The sequence below is a fragment of the Dermacentor andersoni genome, chromosome 1, assembly GCF_023375885.2.
Source record: "Dermacentor andersoni chromosome 1, qqDerAnde1_hic_scaffold, whole genome shotgun sequence".
Taxonomy (NCBI): domain Eukaryota; kingdom Metazoa; phylum Arthropoda; class Arachnida; order Ixodida; family Ixodidae; genus Dermacentor; species Dermacentor andersoni.
This window is the reverse complement of record NC_092814.1, coordinates 391557391-391582026: the sequence shown is the minus strand read 5'-3', so window position 1 is coordinate 391582026 and position 24636 is coordinate 391557391. Positions and strand designations below refer to the sequence as shown.

The 24636-nt window shown below is 46.9% G+C and overlaps 1 protein-coding gene across 1 annotated transcript in view; it reads right to left on the bottom strand.

Moving 5' to 3' along the window:
• LOC126518758 (nose resistant to fluoxetine protein 6-like) overlaps window positions 1-24636 on the bottom strand; it is a 173445-nt gene that overhangs the window by 92308 nt on the left and 56501 nt on the right. The window contains exon 5 of the mRNA XM_050168533.2: window positions 20131-20296. Within this exon, the coding sequence (XP_050024490.1) occupies window positions 20131-20296 (166 nt within the window). The remainder of the gene's footprint in view (window positions 1-20130; window positions 20297-24636) is intronic.

The following is a 24636-nucleotide window of genomic DNA, read 5'->3' as shown; positions in this document are numbered from 1 at the left end:
ATTTCAACATTATGCTTCTTTTCCATTGAATGTATCCAATTTTTACCTTCCGCGTTTTTAACCTGTCGTTTAATGCTCTGTCTTTCTCCGTCCTCGTGTTTGGCATAGTTACTGGTTAGCTTCCTAGCTATTTTCCGCCATGGTGAGTCAATGCTATTCCTGTATAGGTATTTAAATACCTTAGCTGCCCACCTGTTATCGTCCAATTTCCTCAGACGTTTTTCGTATAGGATTTTACTCTGAGCTTCCCGTGCTTCGAACGATGCCCAGCCCATATCCCCCTGTACTGCCTCGTTTGTGGTTTTCCCGTGGGCACCTAGTGTTAATCTTCCAACAGCTCTCTGATTTACTTCTAGTGTCGACTGAACTTCTGCCCTTAAGCACAGGACCGCATTCCCGAAAGTAAGCCCCGGCACCATTATTCCTTTCCAAATACCTCTCAGTCTAGAAGCGTACGGTGAGGGGCTAGTTGGTACGACATTATGCGAACAACGAAAAACTGCGCAAAAAAGAACAAGACAGCGAAAGAACCGCACGACACAGGCGCAGACTAACAACTGGTTTAATGCTCCAACGCTCCAACGTTCTGTTGTTGGTAGGAAAGGGGCGTTGGAGCATTAAACCAGTTGTTAGTCTGCGCCTGTGTCGTGCGGTTCTTTCTCTGTCTTGTTCTTTTTTGCGCAGTTTTTCGTTGTTCGCATAATGCCTCTCAGTACTTCATACCTTTTGTAACCCCCCTCGCCCCCCCCCCCCCCCGATGCCATATGTTTCATTATCCCGGCATTTCTTCGCCCTTTTGCTATGAGAGAGTGTTCGTGCTTTTCCGTGTACATCTGCCCTTTGCTTTTCTATACCCAGATATATTTGTATTCGGGCACTCGGAGTATTTTATGGCCTTGTATTGTAAGCTCCTGATCAGTTGTATCGTTGAAAACATCCCACCGGACTTAGCTGCGCTAAAACTGAAACCTTGACTGTCTCCTTCGTCTCCCCAATAATTAAACAGAGTTTGCAAATCTTCCTGGCTATCTGCTAACAGTACAATATCGTCCACATACATTAAACCCAGTAGTCGTTGCTCAACAACGTTTCCGCCTAATCTGTACCACAGATTATACCCTAGATTGCTTCCTTGTAGCCTTCTTTCCATACTTATCATATAAAGGATGAACAGCAGCGATGATAGAGGACAACCTTGCCTTAATCCTTTTTGTACCTTGACAGTTGTACTCTTAATCCCTTCCCATGTTATTTCAACATTATTTTCTCGATATATTTCCTGTAGGAAATCAATTACCTCATGACCGATACCTTCCGCTTTTAATATGTTCCACAGGAGTTCCCTGTTGACGTAGTCGTATGCACCACTTATGTCCAGGAAGGCTAAATACAGAGGTCTATTTTCCGCCTTAGCTATTTTTATGCACGACCAGGCTATCATCTAAGCGCCTACCACTTCTGAACCCGTTCTGAAGTTCTCCGAGTATTCTATTACTTTCTACCCATGACTGCACTTTTAATTTCACAGCTTGCATCCCCAGACTATATATAACTGATGTAATCGTAATTGGGCGGAAGGATTTTATGCTCGTTTTATCGCCTTTCGCTTTATAAATCAAATTTATTTTACTCTGTTTCCAGCTGTGCGGAATTTACTTATTTGTTATGACTGCCTCCAATGCTTTTATCAGCGTTTCCTTACTTCTTGGGCCAAGTTTATTAATTAACTTGATTGGAATTTCGTCTATCCCTGCGGACGTGCATTTTGGAACATTTGCTTCCGCCTTTTTCCAGTTAAGATTCCAGTTTTAAGCTGTTTTCTATTGTGCTATCCTGTGTTGCTCCCTCATTTGGGGCGATTACCATATCGTCTTTCTTAAATGACTCAGCTATAACTGAACCAATATAGTTCACAGCGTCATCTCCCTCTGAACATTTTCCGTCGGCATCGTGAATCTGTTCCTGCTTTCTGTGATTTGCTTTACCCAGCCAGCTTATATGGTTCCAGAATTTGCTTGACCCCCCTTTAGTTGAATCGCGAACTTGAGCCAGCCAGCCGGGGATCAGAGGACTCCTTTATTTTAGTCTGGACGAGGAACGGCACTTGTTTCTTTTGTCGATAAGATTCCAGTTTTTGGCCTATTTCCTCTTCAGATAACTGCGCCCTCTTTTCTTCTCTGTGGTCCTGTGACGCCAACCGTAGTTGTTCGATGGTCTCCCTAATTTCCTTATTCCAGCAAGTCCGTAGCTTCCTCTTTTCTCTCCAGCGCTTTACTCCTTTTTACTTCGTTTATTCTTGTACTAATAAGTAGTTCTAACAATCCCACCTTTCCATGGGATGTTTCTCTATTGCTTCCTCTATGTCAGCCGCTATTTGCGCTATTTGCGCGTAATTTAATTTTGCGTACTCTTTTTGACTTCCCTGCATTTCTCTTTTGAGTAGGGCAACCAACTTTAGACTAATATGCTTATGATCACTTCCGAGGCTGTACTTCCCCTCTTCGTCTATTTCCATTATTGCGAGCTTGCTATACAACCCCTGCGACATTAATCAGTAGTCAATGGTCGTTTGTCTTTACGGGACTCCCACGTGATTCGTCCCTCACACTTAGTTTCTCTATTTACTATAACTAGGTTGTGTCACTCACAGAAGTCTAGCATCAACTTCCCATTACAATCTGTGTATCCATCCAGATCCTCGATGTGGCCATTCATGTCACCCAGCAGAATAATATCGGCACCTTCTCCAAACTGCTTTATATCGTCATTGAGACACTTCACTAGATCCTTGTTCTCTTACCTGCATTTGTCCCCTGTCCCTAGATAAACTTCTCCTAGCCACGTTCCTTTAGCGGCAATTGTGCCTGATACCCAGATATGTTCTTTGCAAGTTGACTTTATTCTTCGCCAATTTGATCCTTGATGTATCAGCATACCTACTCCTCCTCCTTTCCTCTCCGTTGTTGTTCTGTTGCTCCCTTCCCAGACGTAGCCCTCCATTAACGGTGGGTCTTCTAGGTCCCTGAGATGTGTTTCGCATTGCGCGTATACGCCTACTTCATCCTTTAACTGCTGCTCTATTTCTAACCACTTCACTCTCTTTCTACCGCCTTGCATGTTTATGTACCTGGTCCTGGTGTTAAATTTCTTCTTTGTAGTTTTCTTCCTGGACCTCTTAGTGGCCATTTTATTGGCGTCAGCCTCTATTGTTGCACTTTCTACATTGTTTCTGCCTACCCGTACGCCCTGAGCCGCAGTGCACCCCATAAAAAAGCTACTGCCTGGCCTGCCAGGCGCCAGCCGATCTCGGCTCCTAGCCTTCCATTAACGTGGATGCCATTTCGTGTAAAGCCTCCGTCAAAGCCTGCTCTATGCACTTCTCTGTTTATGTCTGCCACTTCAAAGCCTTTCTCCTGGCTTAGCTTTCTTATCTCCCGATTAACAGACACAACGTCCTTGGTAATTTCTCTGTTCCGTCCTTGCACATCCAGCACTGTGCATACCACGATCTGGACTTGATGTGCTATCGCCCTTAAATCGTCAACTCCCTCCGCTAATCTTTCCACTACTTGTGTGGTTTCACCATTCTGGACGTCATTTGGCCCCGCCGCTACCACTACCAAATTGCGCTCTGCGACATTCTTAGAAAGTTCACTTTTTGTCGCTCTCAATACTGCGTCCATTGTCCTGCTTTGGTACTCCCCGACTGCTACCGACTTATCACCGTTTACACGCTCCAGTATAGATCTTTTGCACCTACTCATATTTGAGTCACCACCGATGAGCACTAGGGTATTCCCTTCCTCCCCCCTAACTTCGATATGATGCTGCCCCTTATCATTGACTGTGACCTCATTCCTTGAGGTTAGCTTGTTCCCCTCCTCTCCATCGCCTCCTGACTTCCTAGTTGCCACGTGTGCGTAGCTACTCCTGTCTGAACCTGTCTGACCTTCTTTCCTATCGCTGTCCATGCCAGTGCAGGCCCCGTCCACGTGGCGGGCGCTGGAAAGTCCGTAAATGTGACTTCGCATGGCGGTATGAGCCATTTCTTCATCCAACAATTCACTAAGCTGCTCTTGGAGTTTGCACTTCTCTGTCCTCTCTACCTGTAGCTCCTTTTCTAGAGCATCCATACGTAACGCTAGGTTGGTGTTCGCTTCGTCAGCCCTCTCCAGGCGTGCACTTACTACGCAGCATTTGCACATAAAATCCGCGCCATCGGCCTCCTCTACAGATTCAAACCGTGTTTCCTTCCAATTCACCGACGCCTCACACTCCTTGCATTTAACCTTCAGTTGCTTGACCTTGTTTGCAGCACTCTATTATCGCCACCACAAAAAGCTAGAAAAAAGAAACACTTGCAACCACGTGCTCAAATAAAATTCTGCCAAATGCAAAAAGCAGATCACCTAGAAAAGAAATACTAACTGCAAATATATAGCTGCTGGCCGGAAAAGACCCGGCCGTTAGGTCACTGACTTGCTCTTTTGCGAGGACTTCACCTGACTAGCCTAGATCTAAAAACTAGCCTAAATCTATATTCTCAAAATATTTACGGAAAGAACTCATCTATTTGTCGTAGTTACGGCACTCTCGTAGGGCACCGTCCGGTCCCGGTCACCACATATAATCCGATCTTTGTGCGATGGTGCGCCAAACAGCGGGGAAAATTCAACTGTGGCGCCTGCGCAGCCGATTACAAGCCGTAAGGCTTTACGACGGGAAAAGAAGAAGCATGTGCTTCTGGTGGCCCCGGTTGGCACTGGGTCGAGAAAGGCGTCGGTGGAGGCCTGCGTACTGCCTGTACATACGTAAGAGGCGCGGCCACAGGCAGGACTGGCTGCGCATAGGAGAGAGGCGTGGCGACAGGCTGTACTGCCAGCACAGAGTTGAGATTCGCGACGGCAGGCGGTTAGTGGTGGGCAGAAGGGACAACTTGAGCAACCTCTTGACAAATGAGGGTGCGGCGCTTGTTTGGAAGAAGGGAGGTTGACTCCTGAGGAAAGGGAACTAAGGAAAGTTGGCGGGCAACTTCCCCATGGACTAAGTCCTTGACCTGCCGTAAGAATGAGGATTGGTCGTACATACTGTCAAGGCTCGCGAACGAGTCGTCGCTTCACGGAAGACGCCCCGAGTCGAAGGGTGTTGCTTCCTTAAAGGGAAGCTGAAGCGGTTTTCAATTTCCATGAATTGCTGGGGTTGGGAAGAACACACCTATTCGTTTACGGTTCTAAAATTTTTTTCTTTGTTTTGTTAATATAAGGGGCAGAAATACCTTTCTAAATCCCCCCCGCGGACACGCCCCCGTCGCTTACCGGAGCGCCGGGTGAGGTGGTTGCCAGAGGAGAGAACCGGGGAGAGTGACGTCACTCGCGGGGAGCATACTGCCGGACCGGCGTGCTGGCATGTGCTGGCATGTTTCTTCCCGTCCTGCGCTTTACTAAACGACGCTACGAGAGGTATGCCGCCGCTGACGTTTGTTTTTTTTTTTGCGATTTTCGTGAACTGTGCTTCCTTTCTGTGCTGCGTGAGTGCCTACAGCCAAGGGCGCCTAACCTGCCCTCGTTCTGTGCACATTCGGCTGTGCGAACACAGGCGGCCGAGACGATGTGGTGTTTCACATGTTCCCGAAGGACAAGAAACTTGCAGCGCAGTGGGTCCGTGCGGTGAGGAGAGATAATTTCGAGCCGACGAAATCAACTGTGTTGTGCTCGGAGCATTTCCGCGACAGTGGTTATCATCGGAGCTTGACAACAATGCGGGCAATCGGTATTCCAATTAAATCGGCGCGACTGAAGCCCGGCGTTGTTCCGTCTATATTCTCCCACAACACAAACACCTCGCCACCTCCAAGAGCGGCCTTCGCCAAGAGGAGAAAGGGTGAGGTAAGGGTTTTATTGTGCACACGGGCAATGTGTTAAACAGATGATCGCCTGAGTGTCGAACAAACAGCCTTACAGCGGTCTTTGACGAAGCGAGGTGGAGGCACAGCCGGGAATATGCACATGCGTGCAAACAGCTTGCCGTTTTCATCTTGTTTTTCCCCTCCGCTGTGTCACGGAACACTGTACTACGGCTGTTTGTTCGGTGCTGTTCTGATACGGTGAAATAACTGACCAGGGGTACGCTTGTGCATTACGTGATATTTGCTATTCGTCCTACCACGCGGTGCCCACAGGTTTAGCTGTTCAGCATTCGTGTTCAAATCGCACGACATGAGGCGGTACGGTAATATTTTCATGCTCGAGATACAGTAGTTGAAGTCGGCGTGTAAAAACTTCGTTCCGTAGATTTCGCACTCACAGCTTGCTACCAGCAGCGAAATTCCGCAAAAACAAGCGTCGGCACAGCCGCGCCCGTGGCAAGGCGAACGGGCTCAAATAATGAAGTAACGTTGTGAGGTATTGAACTTGTCAGCGTTCGACGTCGTTTAGCCTAATACAGGCATCGCTGCTGCACAAAAAAATGTTTTCTTGCCTTTGTACCTAGAGCACTAGCTATGTATCAGGCATGACAAAATTATTATTTGAAATTAGTTATATTACATTACTCATTACTTCCTTATTACAATAATCGATTTGAATTACATTACCGATTACCGTTTTCAAAAATGGTATTACTTTAAGATTGCTTCCAAAAAGTTTTCATGCATACAAGAAGCAAAAAAGCAAAGTTTAAAGGGACGCCAACCTTTCTTCAAGGTAACATACACTTGCCAACATTTCATGCCCTCCCCCCATGTTGCTCCACGACACCTCACGACACTACCTACGTTCTGGCACCGTACACAACTTACTGGTGCATATTTAACGCAATTAATAAATTACTTCAGCCATGAAATTACAAACAACAAATAATTCACATTGCTAAATCACTAGACAACTAATCCATCACATTAATTACTGAAAAAGTATTTCAATTACTGGAAGTAATCCAACTGTTGTCATGTTTGCTGATATGCATGATATGATGAAATTCATGACATCCATGCCTTCCACTCTTTCAGGTTCTAGCAGAGCACCTAGAGAACCGAGCACCTGATGAACCTGTTCCACTACCATCACCATCCGAAGAATTTGAAGCAGCCAGTGTGACACAGGCAGTTAATGTTGAAGAGCTTGAAGTAGCCAAACGCCGCACTTATGTTCGCGATCGTGTATCAACACGCAAAAAGCCACGGAACTTTAGACAAGCAGCGGCAAGGTGCTTGACATCGCGTAATTGCACCCGTGTTTACAATCTAATGAGAAGTTAGTGCTTCGGCATTCCTCCAGCAACAAGTTCCCAGTGATACTTTAGCGCATTTTTTCTCCCGTCATCGGAACGTGTAGCTACATGAAAAAAAGAAAAACGTACGTACCAGCTAAGATTTCCAACGCGCGAGAAGGTGCACACATCGCTCTCGCTGTTGGCACACTCAACATCGTCGTTGCCGCCACCGTTTTCCGTATCGGTTGTCGGTTCGAACATGTACGGCGAAAACACAAGCTGTCCGAGACAGCGAGAACGTTCTATAATGCTTACAACTCAGCCATAGAATAAAGAACAACTTCGACTCAGCTATGAAGCCAGAACAGAACAGCGTGCTACGCTCTGAAACAGCGGCGCCGACCGGCGACTGCCGCGAATGACGTCACAGCGGCCCCAACCAATCATGGGCAACAGCGGCGTTCGCGCGATGCCCTGAGGCGCTGGTGCGCGTTTTCTTGGAAAAACAGCCACTTGCGTTTGTTTCCGCCCTTTTTGAACCAGATATTCGTGTTCAGGGGACTCAAAACAGTAGAATGCCCCAGAGAACTCATTTTTTTTCGAAACGTGTTTCAGCTTCCCTTTAACTCATAACTTTGGCATAGGGTGACGATTTCAAAAACGGTGCGTGGATTCCTGGCTGGGAGCATCTGGAATGCACCGTGATCAGTGCCTTTCAGTATGTGGTGAATTATTTCAGCTTCGGGCATGGCAGCGTTCATTCGTTTATAAAGGTCCACGACGTCTTCAATGTAGGTCGTGAACATTTCTGCCGTCTACTGTGCTCGGGTGCGCAAGTGGATCATCCCACTTGTTGTGCGCGCTCACCCGTTCGTATGATGCAAACCAGTATTCCGCGTCTTCGTCATCTGCAGCGCTGAAGATCTTGGGGTCCCGTTGTCGTGGAACGCCGGTGCACGTGACGGACTGTGGCGTCGGCGTCGTTTGCGATGAGCTGTCGATCATGGTAATGAAGGTAATGTGTTGAGAAAACTTTAGGTTAGAATCTAATTTGATGCCAAAAATTATACATAGTCGGAGACGGGAATGTGATGACCATCTACAGTTATCTCAGGCAAGCCAGGTAGTATTCTTTGGCTAGGCCTGAAATCATGAATTGAGCTTCGGAACGGTTGATACCTAAATGATTGGAAGAAGACCATGCAACAATGTGGCCAAGCTCACTGTTTAGTATAAGGATTAAGGTTGATAAAAAGTGTCACATGTTTTTAAAGAATGCACCAGCTGCGGGATCAGCCCACGTCGTTGTGTGCTTAACGCCTGCTTCACCTCCGCCGCGCGTCGGCTCGGCATTGCACTGTATTCGGGAGTGGACCACGTAAGGGGAGCGCTTAACGTGTGTTTCACCTCCGCTGGGGGTCGGCCCGGCATTGCACTATCTTCGGGATCAGCCCACGTATGGGTAGTGCTTAACGCCTGCTCCACTCTGGGTCGGCCCGGTATTGCACCAGCTTTGAGATCGGCCCACGTATGGCGAGTGGTTAACGCCTGCCTCACCTTCGCCGCGGGTCGGCCCGGCATTGTACTATCTTCGGCATTGGCCTATGTATGTAAGATGTTTGAGCCGTAGCCGGGCACGGCTGCAATTCAAGCTTAAACAGCTCCGCTGTTAAAAAAAGACACAGTCTGCATGACAATTACACCAAAAAAGAATCCTTCTATCTTCACCTACGTTAGGATGGCAGTGTCCTTACTAAAGTCAACCAGCACAAATAATTACCTGTCCCTCTAACGTCAAACTTTCGTTGGGATTCACACATAGATATCGTCACTTCTACTGCCCCGCGGAAGCTTTTTGATCTTAGAGGTCGCTTGCGGTACACACCGTGGCATACCAAGTGGCTAGCGTATACCACGTTTGTGCGCCCAGTTCTAGAACATGCCCATGTTGTTTGCTTTCCGCACACTATGTATAACATAAATAAAATAGAAAGGGTCCAAGAAAAGCCATCAGATTAATCTAAAACAAATTCACTCGTCACGACTCGCCCATTAACTTGTCAGTTCGAGCGAGTCTTTCAGCACTATTTGCCAGAGCAAAACTAGCGCACTTGAAATTCCTACACCAGGTACTCCCCAGTCGGCTCAAAATAGATTCTTCCAAGTACTTATACCTTTCCGAACCCCACCTCTCACGCTACAAACACGCGTACACACAAACAGAATATTCGTTCCATAATGACTCATTTCATACAGGCTTTATCAGCTTGCAGTGAAAGCATGGAATAAAGTAGACCCAACTATAACGAACAGTTTGTTTTTCAACTTTCTTTAACCTACTAGATAATGCATAAACCGATCATATTGGCGAACCTTAAACACGTTTAGTGGTGTCATTTCTGGAATCAACACAATAAACAGATTACGCTGTTTGTGTACAGTGAATTCAACGGAACTGCATGTGATCTACAAATGTGTGGCACCTTTGCGTTGCACAGATTTAGTTTTGCTTTGTTTTCTTGACCAGTGTTAAGCCGTTCATTGCTGTTCTCCTACTGGAATTGTACGAATGCCCACCTGCTATGGTCTCGTTCAAGGCTGGCAGTATTGAAAATAAATAAATAAATAAATTTCATAAGTCATCCATGACCATATGGGTTTCTCATAGGAATGTTGTTTAATGTATGCTCGGCTACGTTCAATTACAGACAAAAGAAATTTGACTAAATTACTGAATTATGTGTCAACATCCTAGTTATATATTGGCTTCAGTTTTCACAATATTGTCACGAGCTCTGTTATGATCCACGGCTGCCGCGCAGACAACGAGGTGGAAGAAGAAGAGAACGACGTGAGCCAAGCAAGATTTACACAGCTTGGTTTGAGCTTTTCTATTATAAATATCCTTTCTCTAGGAGCCTCCTCTCTTGGAAAGTGCCACAGGGATATTTGCTCAACCGTGGAGGATTTTATAAGTGCTACAAAGAGATTGTATTGAATTCTTAAACATTTTATTTTTGTTCATTTTCTCCAGTTAGCCTTACCAACTTTAGTCCTTTAATAAAGATAGCCTAATTTCACCCAAATCTTGGCCAATCCCCCACAGTGGGTGTGCGCCATCGCATAAGGAATACCATACCATACCATACCAAGCTGCCTCGGGACCGTTCAAAACGCGCCTATCAACCAGATTCATCTGGTTCTCCATTAAACACCTCGTGTGTAACATTTGGTGGAGCTGTGCGGGGTAAGTCCCACGACCTACAACAGAGCCATCAGCACAAGAACTACGCCGAAGCGGTCACCTTGACGGACTTTCGCCGTCGCGCTCAATCATGGCCACAGAGCAAAATACCCTCAGCAGCAGCACCTTGGCGAGCCCAGCCCCTATCCAGCACTACCGAGAGCCATGCACGTTCTCGGCGAAGGCTGAGGAAGATGTGGATGAGTGGCTAACCCATTACGAAAGGGTAAGCCAATACAATAGCTGGAACGCTGCCAGTCAGCTTAGGAACGTTGTTTTCTTCTTGGCCGGCACGGCGTTGGTATGGTACGACAACCACGCGGACATGCTAACTACATGGACACGCTTCGTTGAAGAGATCAAGAAGTGTTTAAGTGACTCGGATGCAAAGAAGAAACGTGGGAAGTCACATTAGTCCAGAGAGCTCAGGTACCCGGCGAGACTTGCACTACCTATATCGAAGAAATTTTGAATCTGTGCCAAACCGTCAACCCTCAAATGACGGCGGAAGATAAAGTGGGGCACGTCGTAAAAGGAATAGCGGAAGACGTGTACTACTTCCTCATTGGTAAAGAGAACTTGAACACTGTATCAGAACTGATACGGCACTGCCGTACGTTCGAGACGCTGAAGACTCGCCGAATTACACCACAGTCTGGACGGCTGGCCAATGTAACCACCGTAGCAAGTGTTGATGAGTCCTCCGCACCCAGACCTTTCGTCCGCCATCCGCCAGATAGTCCGCGAGGAGTTCCAGCGGCACGACGAACAGGCACGTTATGCGGCGCCACGTTGCAGCTCCTCCGTTTTCCGAAACACTCTTTGGGAACCCCCTTCGGCTCCTTGGGACCACTCGGTGAACGTCGCGGATCTTAACGGATCCAGAGACGAACCGCATTACGGTACGACCGAACCACCACGCAATGATTCACCCCCCCCCCCCCCCCCCACGCCCACGCAACTTTCGTCCACGAAGACTTGCCGCTACCTACGACGTTCAAGGGGAAGAGCCTTGTTCCTCTCAACCGATGTCTTCGGCAGAATACTTCGATCCGCAATCTGAAGTTCGCCCTTTGCCAGTGCGTTACTTCTGTGGCATGCCTGGCCATATAGCCAGGTACTTTAGCCGACGCCAGCATCGAACTACGGACCATCAGCGCCGACTATTCGGTCTAGCTGTCGTACACTGCGCACTCAATGGCCAGGAGACTCCACTTCAGGAAGCCACTTCCGAGAGGACCGATGCACGGCCCAGGAGACCTACTCTGGAGAAGAAAGAATTCGCAACCGCTACCGCTCCCCTGCCTCCGACCGTACGCTGACGCCACCACCAGCCTTCCGAGCCTCCTGATCACCATCTCCTCGGCCGCGATTCACGTCACCGTCGCCTCGGCGCCGTTCCGTGTCGCTCCCGCCGGGAAACTAGCCAGCGCGACCGATGGAGGTGAGGTCGCTGGAAAATGTGCGCTGCCGACTCAACTGCCTCTAAGTATTTTCATGCTGAAGAATAAGGTTCATGTACTGATTGATGGGGTCTCTACAATGGCGTTAGTCGACACGGGAGCAACTGTCTCGGTCATAAGTGTGGGGTTTAAAGGCCTTCTGGGACGCAAGGTAATGTTTCGTTTGGACCAGTGCACAAGTTTCCGTGGAGTCATTGGTGAATCATTATACCCGGTTGGTGTGTGTAACGTGGATGTGTCTTTGGGAGGGAAAAATTTTAATGCAGAGTTTACTGTTCTTCCTAGCTCCTCGCATGACGTGATTCTGGAAATTGACTTTTTGCAATTGTGTGGTGCTAATCTTGACTGCCGGACGGGAGAACTCAGTGTCGACACCAGTGTTTCGCCTCTGCTCTTTGAAGTTGCAGCTTGCTCCGAGAGTATGCTGTGCCTGTCTGATGACACAGTTGTGCCCGCCTTATCCGCTATGCGTGTTGCCGTCGCCTGTTCATCTCCGACTCCTATCTCGTTCGATGCGGCAGTGGAACCTGTACATCAGAACTGCCTCAAGGAAAATGTGTTAGTTCCGCACTGCGTGGTCTCAGTGACCAATGGATGCGCGTGGCTGTGGGCGCTAAACTGTTCCACTGAAGCGGCAGTGCTACCTCAAGGCCTAAAGATTGCCACGTTTCAAGAAGACTCCCCCCGCATCGGTTGCAGAACTTACAGAGCTACCCGATGGAAGAGCAACCAATGTCTCGAGCCCCGGGAGCCCGAAGATACACTCCATGATTGATAAATCACTCAGTGATCACGAGCGTCGAGCGTTGATGGCCCTGCTTACGAAACACACCTCGGTATTCGACTTTGCGCAGCACGACGGCCCGCCATCAATTCCTACGTCCAGAGCTCGTCACCGCATCAACACAGAAGCCGCCCAGCCAATCCGACAAAAGCCCTATCGTGTGTCCCCGTCAGAACGTAAGATAATCAGCGATCAAGTCCAAGAAATGCTATACAAAGGCGTCATTCGAGCATAATCTAGTCCTTGGGCAGCCCCCGTGATATTGGTGAAGAAGAAAGACGGTACGTGGCGGTTCTGCGCTGATTATCGTCGCCTAAACTCCGTTACTAAGAAAGATGTATATCCGCTCCCACGAATCGACGACGCCATCGACTGTCTCTTAGCAGCATCGTACTTTTCCTCTATTGATTTAAGGTCAGGTTACTGGAAAATTCCTATGCACAACGACGACAGGCAAAAGACAGCATTTGTAACGCCCGACGGATTATTTGAGTTTAACGTGATGCCTTTCGGGTTGTGTAACGCACCCGCAACGTTCGAAAGGTTCATGGACACGATATTACGTGGCTTAAAATGGGAAGTTTGTATGTGCTACTTAGACGACGTTGTAATCTTCGGGTGAACATTTAGTGAGCACAACAAACGTTTAGACTTGGTCTTGAACTGTTTGGAGAAAGCGGGTCTTGTGCTCAATTAAAAAAAATGTCGTTTGGGGGAACGACAAGCTCTTTTGCTAGGACATCTGGTCGCTAAAGAAGGCGTCCGAAGAGATCCACCAAAGACTGCGGCCGTAGAAGCATTTAAGGTACCCAACGCTGTCAAGCAGTTACGAAGTTGCTTGGGCTTGTGCTATTACTTTCGCCGATTCATTCCCCGGTTTGCTGACATGGCTCATCCCCTTACACGCCTTCTCCAAAAAGGCGTTCGTTCCCTTTGAGTGGACTGCAGAATGTGACTCATCGTTTCGCCAGCTCAAGTTCCTGTTGACATCCCAACCAATTCTTCGCCACTTTGATCCTTTATCACCAACTAAGATTCACACCGATGTCAGTGGCGTAGGCGTCGGTGCTGTGCTAGTTCAGCGTGTTGGCGACAGTGAGCACGTGATCTCGCACGCTGGCCGGTCCTTGAGCCGCTCCGAGCCCAACTACACAATCTAGCGGTCGTCTTCGCAGTGCAAAGGTTTCGTTAGTACCTCTACGGGCGCCCCTACACTGTGATAACAGATCATCATTCGCTATGCTGGCTTGTGAATCTGCGGAATCCCTCAGGACGACTAGCGCGCTGGGCCCTCCGTCTAATGGAATACGATTTCGTTATTTGCTACAAAAGTTGCCGGCGACATGCTGACGCTGATTGCCTCTCTCGGATGCCACATCAAACAACTGAATGTGATGCGGACAACTTTGATGAATACATCGCTTTTGTGTCCCCGGAATTTCCGGATATGGATACCGTCATATCCGAGTAGCACAAGGACGAGAGCTTACAACCGCTCTTCGCGGCAGCACAGGAGTCACCTGCAGGCAGCCGCTTTCGCCTTCGTGATGGTGGCGCGCTGTATAAGAAGAGCTATTCGACCACCAGTGCACGCTACCTTTTAGTTGTCCCCAAGAACCTTCGCAACCAAGTATTATACGCCATGCACGATGATCCAACTTCCGGTCATCTTCGTTCCACACGTACGCTCTACTGGGCTCAAGAACGTTTTTACTGGCCTAAGATGCAGAAGGATATAGAACAGGTACGTCGCCAGCTGCCCTCAAAGCCAGCGCTACAAGCGTCCGCCACAAGCGCCACACGGCCCGCTTCAACCAGTTCCCCCTTCTAGCGTCCTCTTTGAGCAAGTTGGCATAGATCTTCTGGGCCCTTTCCCGCGATCCTCCAAGGGAAATCGTTGGGTTATCGTTTGCGTAGATCACCTTACCCGCTATTGTGAGACCGCCGCGTTGCCATGGGCCACAGCTACCGAAGTTTCTATCTTCTTGCTGGCTCACGTTATACTCCGACATGGACCTCCTCGCATAGTAATCAGCGATCGTGGGCGACAGTTTACCGCGGACGTAGTTGAAGAAACCCTCCGTCTGTGTTCATGTAGCTTCCGCCATTCTACGCCCTACCATCCACAAACTAATGGTCTGGTGGAGCGCACGAACAGAACGCTTGCGAATATGCTGTCCATGTACGTCGATTCAGAACACAAGAATTGGGACAGTATCTTGCCTTTCATTACCTATGCCTTCAATAGCGCGAGACACGAGACTACTGGTTACTCACCATTTTTCCTTCTTTATGCTCGTCCGCCACGCTACACCCTCGACACCATATTTCCCTACTTCGCTCATGACAACGAATCGATTGATGAGATCCTCTGTCGAGCAGAAGAAGCGCGACGCCTCGCTAGGCTACGCACCCTGGCATCGCAGCACCGGTCCAAGATACGCTATGACGGGCGTCACCGCCATGTTGACTTCGATCCTGGTTACCTTGTGTGGCTCTGGACGCCGTTGCGGAAGCGTGGCTTGTGTCAGAATTTTCTCGTCCACTACGTCGGCCCCTACGTTATTCTGGAGCGCCTCAGCGAAGTGAACTATCGCATTGCGCGTCTCACGAGCAGTGGACGACGCTCGGCCAAGGCTGAAGTGACACACGTCGCGCGTCTGAGGCGTTACAACCCACGAGATGACTGCCTCGCCCGGCGGGCTTCGTCTGCCAGCGGGGAAATGTCACGAGCCCTGTTATGATCTATGGCTGCCGCGCAGACAACGAGGTGGAAGAAGAAGAGAACGACGTGAGCCAAGCTGCCTCGGCACCGTTCAAAAGGCGCCTATCAACCGGATTCATCTGATTCTCCATTAAACAACACATGGGTAACAATATTATTACGCAATTCCTATTAATCTATCCTACATGGTTTTGTAACTCTAGGCCGCCTGTGTTTAGGCAAATTGTGTATGGCGCCAAAAATTGGTTGGTGATGAGAGAGAGGTTGCACATAAACACGGCGTTATGTTGCTTATAGGGTAATCAGGTAACGTCACCGAGGTACTCGTTGCACGTGTTGGGATGGTAATGGCATTCTTGCAATAAAGTGAATGCAGTAGGTTTCTGTATACATATTTAACCATGTTCATAGTGTCTATATTGAAATCACCAACAATAACAATGGGCTCGGCGAGGCTTTTAGTTAAAGTGAACAAGATATTTTCATGTTTATCGAGAAAGAAGTTAGACTGCAGTATGGAGGTCGGTAAATAACACCTATGGTTACACAAACCTCATGTTTCACAAAGAGTTCCACCTTTTAATTTGAACTGCACGATAGTGAAGAGAAGCTCACAAATTAGTAATATTTTTCGACAAAAAAGCCACGCCTCCTCTAGTTTAGTCGGAGTCGCACGGGTTAGATATTGTCTCGTAGCCCAGAATGATTACATTTTCACTTTTTTTAACCAAGTTCCGGTGATAGCTATTACAGTGATTGATTTTCTGTGCTGTGAGAAAAGTGCCACTAACTAGTTTAGGTTTTTATTCACACTGCGTATGCTACAATGGAAAAGAGAAAAATTGCAGTTAAGTAAATTATGATCAACTTCGGTTATACTGTAAGCCATCGCTACAATTAAAGTGATAAAAAACTAGGTATAATTGATGGAAGCATGTTAGGCAACCTTGGCAAGACCCTCTTCACAGGTTATGTGCAACATTTTAGAGTTCACTGCTTTTCGCAAGAGGATCTTGCCATCGGAAACCACTCGAGCTAAACTTCCATTGTTTCCCGAGTTTAAAGGGAAGGACATTTCCAAGTAAGATTTTCTTTTCCATGCATAGGTGTTCATTTATGTATAATGGGTCCCGTCCTTCATATCGAATCATTGAGGTATTGCAGCCTGTAGAAGCTTATCCCATGTGCTCCTGGAGACAAATCTTACAACAATGTTAGAAGTTCCTGTACCTTTCATTGGTACTCTGTGTATAGTGTCGATCTCATCACATGTGAAGCCCAGATTTAGGCAAGTGGTAACCTTGTTGACTACCTTGTTCGAGTTTTGTACTTCTGTTTTTGGCACTCAATTTATCTCAACATTGCTTCCTAGCGTATTGCTTGAGTTCTTTGAGTTGTATGTTTGTCTCCTTAAGCTGCTATGCAAGCTCCTGGCTGTCTCGTTGGCCTTCAACGTTCCAACTTTTGACTTCCGTCAGCTCTTGCCTCAAGGATTTCCCTTCACTCTTTAATTGAAAGGAACTCTCACTGATGAAACTTACTGATGCTCTGACAGTTGAAAGTTCTGCCCTTACTTCAGTGCTTAACGAGTAGGCATTTCTAACATCAGTACTTTGCTAACTTCAAGTACATCAGTAACGTACTTGAATCTACGAGAACGTTGCCGCCACTCGGATAGCGAGTGGGTCCGTTTGAATGAGATTATATGCTTGTCACGAACGATGTACTGCGCTCATGAAAAGACGCGAGCACAGGGAGGAAAGCGAGGTCTAGTTTCGGTTTGAATGACTAATACGTTAGCTGTAGCAACATAAAATAGATGTGTGTACTGTTTGTTATTAGTATTTGAATATTATAAAACACAGCTTATTTCAGGAAAATTAAACATATTACTTTGCATTTCTTCCCTCGCGGCGCGGACTGTTGGAGGGCTGGTTTCCCTCGCGATTAATCTCAGCTTGGATTCACCTCGCACTTTTACGCGCACATGCTGCAGAGAGACAGTTGATGCACTTCAATGTCGCCGCGCTAAGCGCTCTAGTGCGTAAATACTGTTGCCTCCAACACAGGTACAACAAGAAAGCGTTGATAGAACGAGATAATTGTGGGATGATTGGCCGAAAGAAGGTGCCTTGTGAAGGCCAGATTGCTCGTATTCACGCCCTTGTCATGAGAAGATTGAGCTTTTTACTCCTGGTGGCTCCTCAGCAGACATCGATGGAGTGCTGTAGCTCGCATTGCCCACGCCATGGTGTCTGTCGCCGCGGCCGTACCTCTGCTTTGCGGTATGGCGAAGAAAGAAGTAGAAGAAATAAATAAAAAATCAGAGCCATTCCACTCTGGGAAAGTGGATGACCAGCGGAGCTGTATATAACTATGAATAAAATAAAATAAAACAGCAATACAATATTGCACAAGTATGGACATTTGTATGTTTGTTTGTATTGACGTTTATCTCGTGACCACAGTAATTATTGCTTTGCTGTCTCTATGATAGCCAGCCCAGGGCTCCGTGACGACACTGGAGAGGTTCGTAGCGAACGTTAGGTACACGCACGACCGACGGCGCGTCGTGGGGATGTTCGTGTTGGTGTAACATTGAATGCCGAACTTCCTAAGCGAAACGCCGAGAAATCCTATCTGTTGGGGCGAGACACATGGACGTTAAGGTCACCCACAATGACAATGAGATTGGCGTCCACCGGGAGGATTCGCCCAAATGTGTCGTTCATAAATTCTTCAACGTCCCTCTTTGACGCTCCCGGTTGAAGGTACACGGTAGAGACAACGATTCCGTGCCCAGTCTGTACGGCCCAGCCTCGGCACATTCCACGGCGAGGCTCTCGCCCGTCATCGGTAAGGTATAGGCCGCAACGGCCACGCTGTCGTTCTTTGCGTAGATCGCAACGCCACTCCATTTGGAATCGACGCACCTGTCGCACACGACGCCAGTGTACCCGTATACCTGAAACATGGCATCCGTCCAGGTCTCTTACAGGCACATGCCCTGAGCACGGCATCATGTACGATATTTATGGTGTGAAGGCGCAGTGATCTCACGTTCAACTACGCGAGCGCGAGTGAATGGGGCTAGAGGAGCTGAGCAGCGCACGCCTTAATTACAGTAGGAAGATTGTGTATGTCTAAGCACTTAAACTCGTCCTGTAGGTCGCGATCTAAGTTTTCTATGGCATGGTGGAACGTGTGGTCACCCTTGGCCATGGTAAGGTAGAGACGGCTAACTTCGGTGGAGCGGCTAAATGGCACGTAGTGTACAGTAGCTTCCGTGGGTGCCTCCGGTTGTACTCGTACACCACCTCAGAGTAGATGGCCCTCTGAAATTGGTGCATGGTGACCGCATTAGCTTGGACCACCGGAAACTGCCTTCGTTGGCAGCAACTCAGTCCAGTCTTTCTGTCCAGGGTGAGGGTGAAGGTACGCAATTCGATGGGCACGCAACCATCCATGATCTTGATCCCCCGTCTCCGAGCAGCATGAGCGAGGAGCTTTGCTTTGATCTGAGCCAGGCGGCCAGTATGCGGCAAATCTTATTTCCCTCAAACGCGCAGAGCATCGCACGCATCACCTTCCCTGTAACCAATCTCTCAAAGTACACACCGACGGCAGCGTTCACGAGTCCGTCTTTCACGTCGATGTTGAACGTAAGCACGTAGGGCTTGCCCCGAGCGAGAGGTATCGTATGGGTTCAGTTGCCCATTTCGTCACGCGTCATACCGACCACCTTGGCCTGTGCGCGAGCACACTCGCCGTTGGACCTGTATCCTAGGTACACATGCACTGCTCTAGCCTCGTGTACGCCTCCCACACCCTGTATGGCAGCATCGGCGTCGAGCGCATTATTGAAGTATAAGAGCCGCACAGCACCGGGCGAGACGACAAAGGCTCACTCGGTGCTGACGAACCGACTCTCAATGACGCGCACCTCTTCCGGGGCCCTCCCGTCTCCGGTTTTCGTGTTGCCGAGACCGATGTGTCCTTTTGATGCTCAACCTGCCGCAATGGGAAGTAGCAGAGATGATGCCTCTTTACCTCCGGCCTAAACACTTTGTTGTGACCGCATGCAGGCCTAAAGACTTCGTTAGCACGAACCGAAGGCAGTTGCCGCCGATCGCCGCACATTACGATGGTCAGATGGCCCAACGGCTCGCCGTATTTGTACGTCATCTGCACGTGGTTCGCATATAGAATCATACGCCGAACAGGCTCATACTCCCTTAAGCAATAGCCCATACCCCGGAAAACAAGGCCCACATGATGATAGTTTTTTGCACATGCACATCAAGAAGCGCTGAAAACTAGACTAAGACAGCTGCGCTGTAAAAAGTATGTTCATCTCTTCGGGAACGAGTTCCAACTATTTGACACGATGCTGTGACTTTATAACGTGACTGCTGCACCCAAGCCCAAGTGTTGTATTCTTGTGGCATGGCTCTACCAATAAACAGTTCAAGATCCTTCTTGTTCCCCGCTATGAAATCTTTGTTTCCACCCCACGCTAATATGTATACTTGAACCAACTCTCCAAGCAACATATTCTCATCAGTAGTAATGAGCTACAGCTATCTTATTTCAGTCATGCATTTTCGTCATCCTTTTACTGCTACTACGGAAAATACATAAATGCACCAGTGCCTAAATATTCCGGCAACAAAGTAATGAACCGAGCTTTAAGCACCTCACTCACCGTGTCATCAACGTGGAAGAAATTGGAGAATCCTCCAAGCACCGACCACCAGTGAAGCTCGCAGTTGCGTACTTCGGAATTCATCTTCTCTTTCCAAATGGGACCAGACCCGAACAACGGCTCCAGGAACACAATAAGCATCACCAGCATGGCCAAAGGAATGAGCCTTGAAAAAAAAAAAAAATCCCTGTGAGCGCAATATTTTTCTTCTGGACTTGCTATCCGGCTAACTCAAAAATTGTAATGTCGCATTCAACAGTGTTATGTAGAAGAAATACCTTTGTTAATTTGTGAGCTGCGAAATCATTGAAATCAGGACACATACACCTGCCTCAAACAAGTATAAACATGAGAATATCCACAGCTACTATTTCCATGTGATCTGGCTGAGTATTTTTTTTTTCATTTTCATTTATTTGGGCAAAACAAATACAAGGTTTGCCCGCAAGGTAAGGCAAAAGGAGGGCGTAATCCTCCTGACTAAGGCCTTTACCTCGCTGGAGCAGCAGAACTAGCAGTTTACTAATAAAACAAAGTACAACTAATAAAACAGAAAACTTCAAAACTATTCACAGCAAAATTTTAAGCACATTGAAAGGTATCAACTGTTTGCCAATTAACAAGTAACTAAATAAATACAGCACTGTAAAAATAAAGACAAACAAAGACAATAAGGACATTAACAAAAGTTATACATTCATAATAGAATATAAATAACATTACTATTGGCATTAAACAAAGAAACTCCATTAACATTCGTTAAACACACTATGATCAGAAAATATTGTTTTTTATTGCATGTTTAAATTTGTGAATTGTTCTACAATCTGTAGCTTCGTCAATAATGTTAGGGTACGTATTACATAAACACATGGTTTGTATTCGATCGTTTGCGTGCCGTATTTTGTCCTTGGTTTCTTTATTACGATTGATGTGTGACGTAGGTTATATCCTGTGTCTCTACTCAGGTAATGAGTTGAAAATAGTTCACTGTGGCTGGAGATCTCTTTAAATAGCCGTATGCACATCTTTGTTTTGTAAGAGTCTCTAATATTAGGAATGTTGTAGCGCATCATTAGTATAGATCCTACGTATTGTTTTGAGAAGTTCAGCAACCGAACAGCTCGCCGTTGCAGTACTGCCAATTTTTCTATATCTGTTTTATTATCGTTTCGCCATACTAAGAGGCAGTAGCTAAGATGCGAGCGCACAAATGAAAAGTACATTGTCTGAAAAGCAAGGTAGGCACAAGCGCATCCGATCCGTTGTATCAAGCCAACAGATCTTGCAACCTTAGTGCGTACCTTATTTATGTGCTCTGTCCAGCTTAGGTTCTTGTGAAATGTAACACCCAGAAACGAATGGCTTGATACATGTTCAAGTTGCGATCCAGAATAAACAAGTTTTACGTCGTATTTGGTTTGCTTATTCCTGGAATATAAAACTGTAAATTTCGTTTTTTTTTTCTTGCATTTAAATCAAGTTTATTTAGATAGAGCCACTCGCTAAGTTCTTGTAAGCAATGGGTCGCGGTAACTTCTAGTTAGTGAAGGTCTGCTCCGGAAAAAAGGACATTAGTGTCATCAGCGTACAGTATGATTTCCTCTGTCAGTGGAACGTTTGTTAGGTAATTTATGTAAATAATAAATAATAACGGCCCCAAAACGGAGCCTTGTTGTACCCCATATTTAATCATGCTCTTTTCTGAAGCATACCCTTTAAAGGAAGTATCCTGAAATCTAGATTTAAGGTAGTTATGCATAAGTTCTAATGCTATGCCTCTAATGCCATATACTTGGAGTTTCTCTAGTGACACATTATGTTTTTTGCTATCAAAGGCCTTGCGAAAGTCTAGGAATATACCAAAGGTAAAATTTTTTTCTTCGATGTTATTTATAATCGTATCTCGGACTCTTATTAATGCCATTTCGGTCGATTTATTCTTCTTAAAACCATATTGCTTATCCCAGATAACGCCTTTATTCAGAAAAACACTATTTAGACGCCTATATATAATACGTTCAGCCACTTTGTAAAATACCGGCAATACAGAAATTGGTCTACAATTGTTCAAGTCATTGTGTTTCCCACCCTTAAAGATTACAGCGTGTGGGGATGCGCGACTCTCACGCATCCCCTGATATGTTGTTTTCCCGCACGGCTCGCGTGGCCTGGCGCCCGCGGCGGTCGGAGTGGTACAAGCGCGGTGCGAGAGATGGCGCGAGTGCCGCTGGGTGCGGGAAAGACCAGGCGCCCTCTTGGATTCGGGACAGCGAGCGGGACGGACGTGCCGTGCCGCGCGTGCGCCGACCCATGCTTCTGCGAGACCGTCTCGCGTGGCCGCCTTGGAATGCGCCACCGTTCGCGTGACAGTACGCGCGAACGACCAGGCGTTGGGATCCAGCATGGGGCGAACATATTCGCTCGCTATCCGGTCGCGGTGAGTCGGACTTCTAGATTTGTCGCGCGCCCATCGGCATGTTTTGTGGATAGCAACTCGGCTAGCAGGCATAGATCTATGAAAGGCGCAATAAATGCCCTTGTGATTGTTTGCACTACTGTGTTGTCGTTCCTTTGTCCCAAGAGGAAGGGAGGAGAACCACACAAGTGACACTAGCTATCTTCATTTTCTTAGGAAAAATTCCCCTGGATAATATGCTGTTACAAATGTGTACCATGGGGACGCAGATTATGTGAGCAACTGCTTTAATAGGCTGGACTATAATGTCATCCTCGCCAGAAGCTGATTTGTACTCAAGGAATTAAGAACAGAAAAAATCTCAGTTTCATGCATAGGCGTAAGAAATGTGGTCTCATTGACGCGATGTTTTACATAAGTTCGAATATTACGTTCAATGCAAAAAGCAGATGTAGAAGCTGAAGCACCGGCATTAACAAAATGATTATTAAACAAATTAGCTGCATCGTTACCACAGTACTTATCTCTATTTACAACAATTTCGTGTGGCACATTCGGTGAAGGTGACCCTACTAGCTCGCGGTATACCCTATTAGCTCGCGGCAATTTAGCTTTCTTAAGATCGGTGCTCAGCTTGTTTCTAACTTGTTTAAACCCTTTAAGCATGTCAGGGTGGCGAGTTTTTAAGAAGTTATTGAATAATTTGTCTTTGTGTTGTGTGCGTTTGTATAGTTGTTGATTTACCCATTCCTTTTTAACTTTTTTATGCTTGACCACAGGGACGAAAGGAAATGCTACATTCTATATTTGTTTCAATTTGGACACAAATGCATCGTATGATGCCGTAGGATTTTCTTCAGGATAAACATAAAACCAATTTGCACTGGAAAGTAAAGTTTGAAATACCTCTGTAGTGTGATTATTTATGACCCGCTTGAAGTAATGTTTGTTATCGGCGCGCACACGAAATGGCAATGCGGCAAAAAACGGCAGATGATCACTTATGCCCGAACTGAGCCCTCCAAAACATGTCTCATCTTTTGCGATAGGAGTAAAACATAAGTTATTCAATGTTAGTGAGTTCAAAGTTATCCGCGTAGTAAGTTCAATAAGGTTTTCACAGCCATTTGCTAGCATAGTTTCGATAAGTTGGATCATTTCATTATTTTTTTAAAGTAAGTCAACGTTGAAGTCGGGAATCGCCACTGGCTGGCACAAACACGACACCAATACCAGTGGTCGTTTGATGTATGGTGCGGTATTTTTGATGGCAACGTCATCGGACCTATCTTTTTCGACAGCACACCAACAATTCAACGCTACGTCAACGACATCCTCGAGGGCCCCTTGAACGACGTCTGTTGCAACGTTGCACTTGCGCATCTTCGGAACATCTGGCTTCAACACGATGGTGCTCTTGCGCATAGTAGTGGTCAGTCTCGAGCGTGGCTCGACATGCTTTTCCTGGACAGTGGATTGGCCGGCATAGGCCTGTACCCTGGCCTGCAAGGTCGCCGGACATGACACCGCTGGACTTCTTGTATGGCTACGTGAAAGATCGCGTGTATAGCAGCGAAACTACCACACCAGACGCCCTAAAGGCAAAAACAAGCAGAATCCACCGCGAGATTCCAACGTCATTGGCCAAAGCTGCAACATCACAAGTGCTGGAAAGAAGCAAGTACTGTATTACTTCAGACGGTGAGCTGTTCGAATACGTGCTATAAGTGGGAGTAGCAAATAACCGCTCAAAACTTGTGTAAAACGTGACTGTTTAGCGCACCTTCATGATCATCCCTTCATAAAAAAAAAAAGCTTGCGACAAAGAAATAGGCAAACAACTGCTTTGTTTTGCCGTTTTTCTGGAGTTCAAGAAACAGAAAGGATAAGTGACTAAACCAGTTGTACCTGTGGATGTTTTTTTTTTTTTTTGTGGGCCGCTGAGACGCCTTACATTCATAGTAAGCTTCGTTACAGCGCAACACAAGACGAGGACAAAAGAAGGTATAAAACAACGACACGGCGCTGACTCTCAACTGATATTTTATTGAAGATATCTCTAACAGATGGCCAGTTGATAACCATGA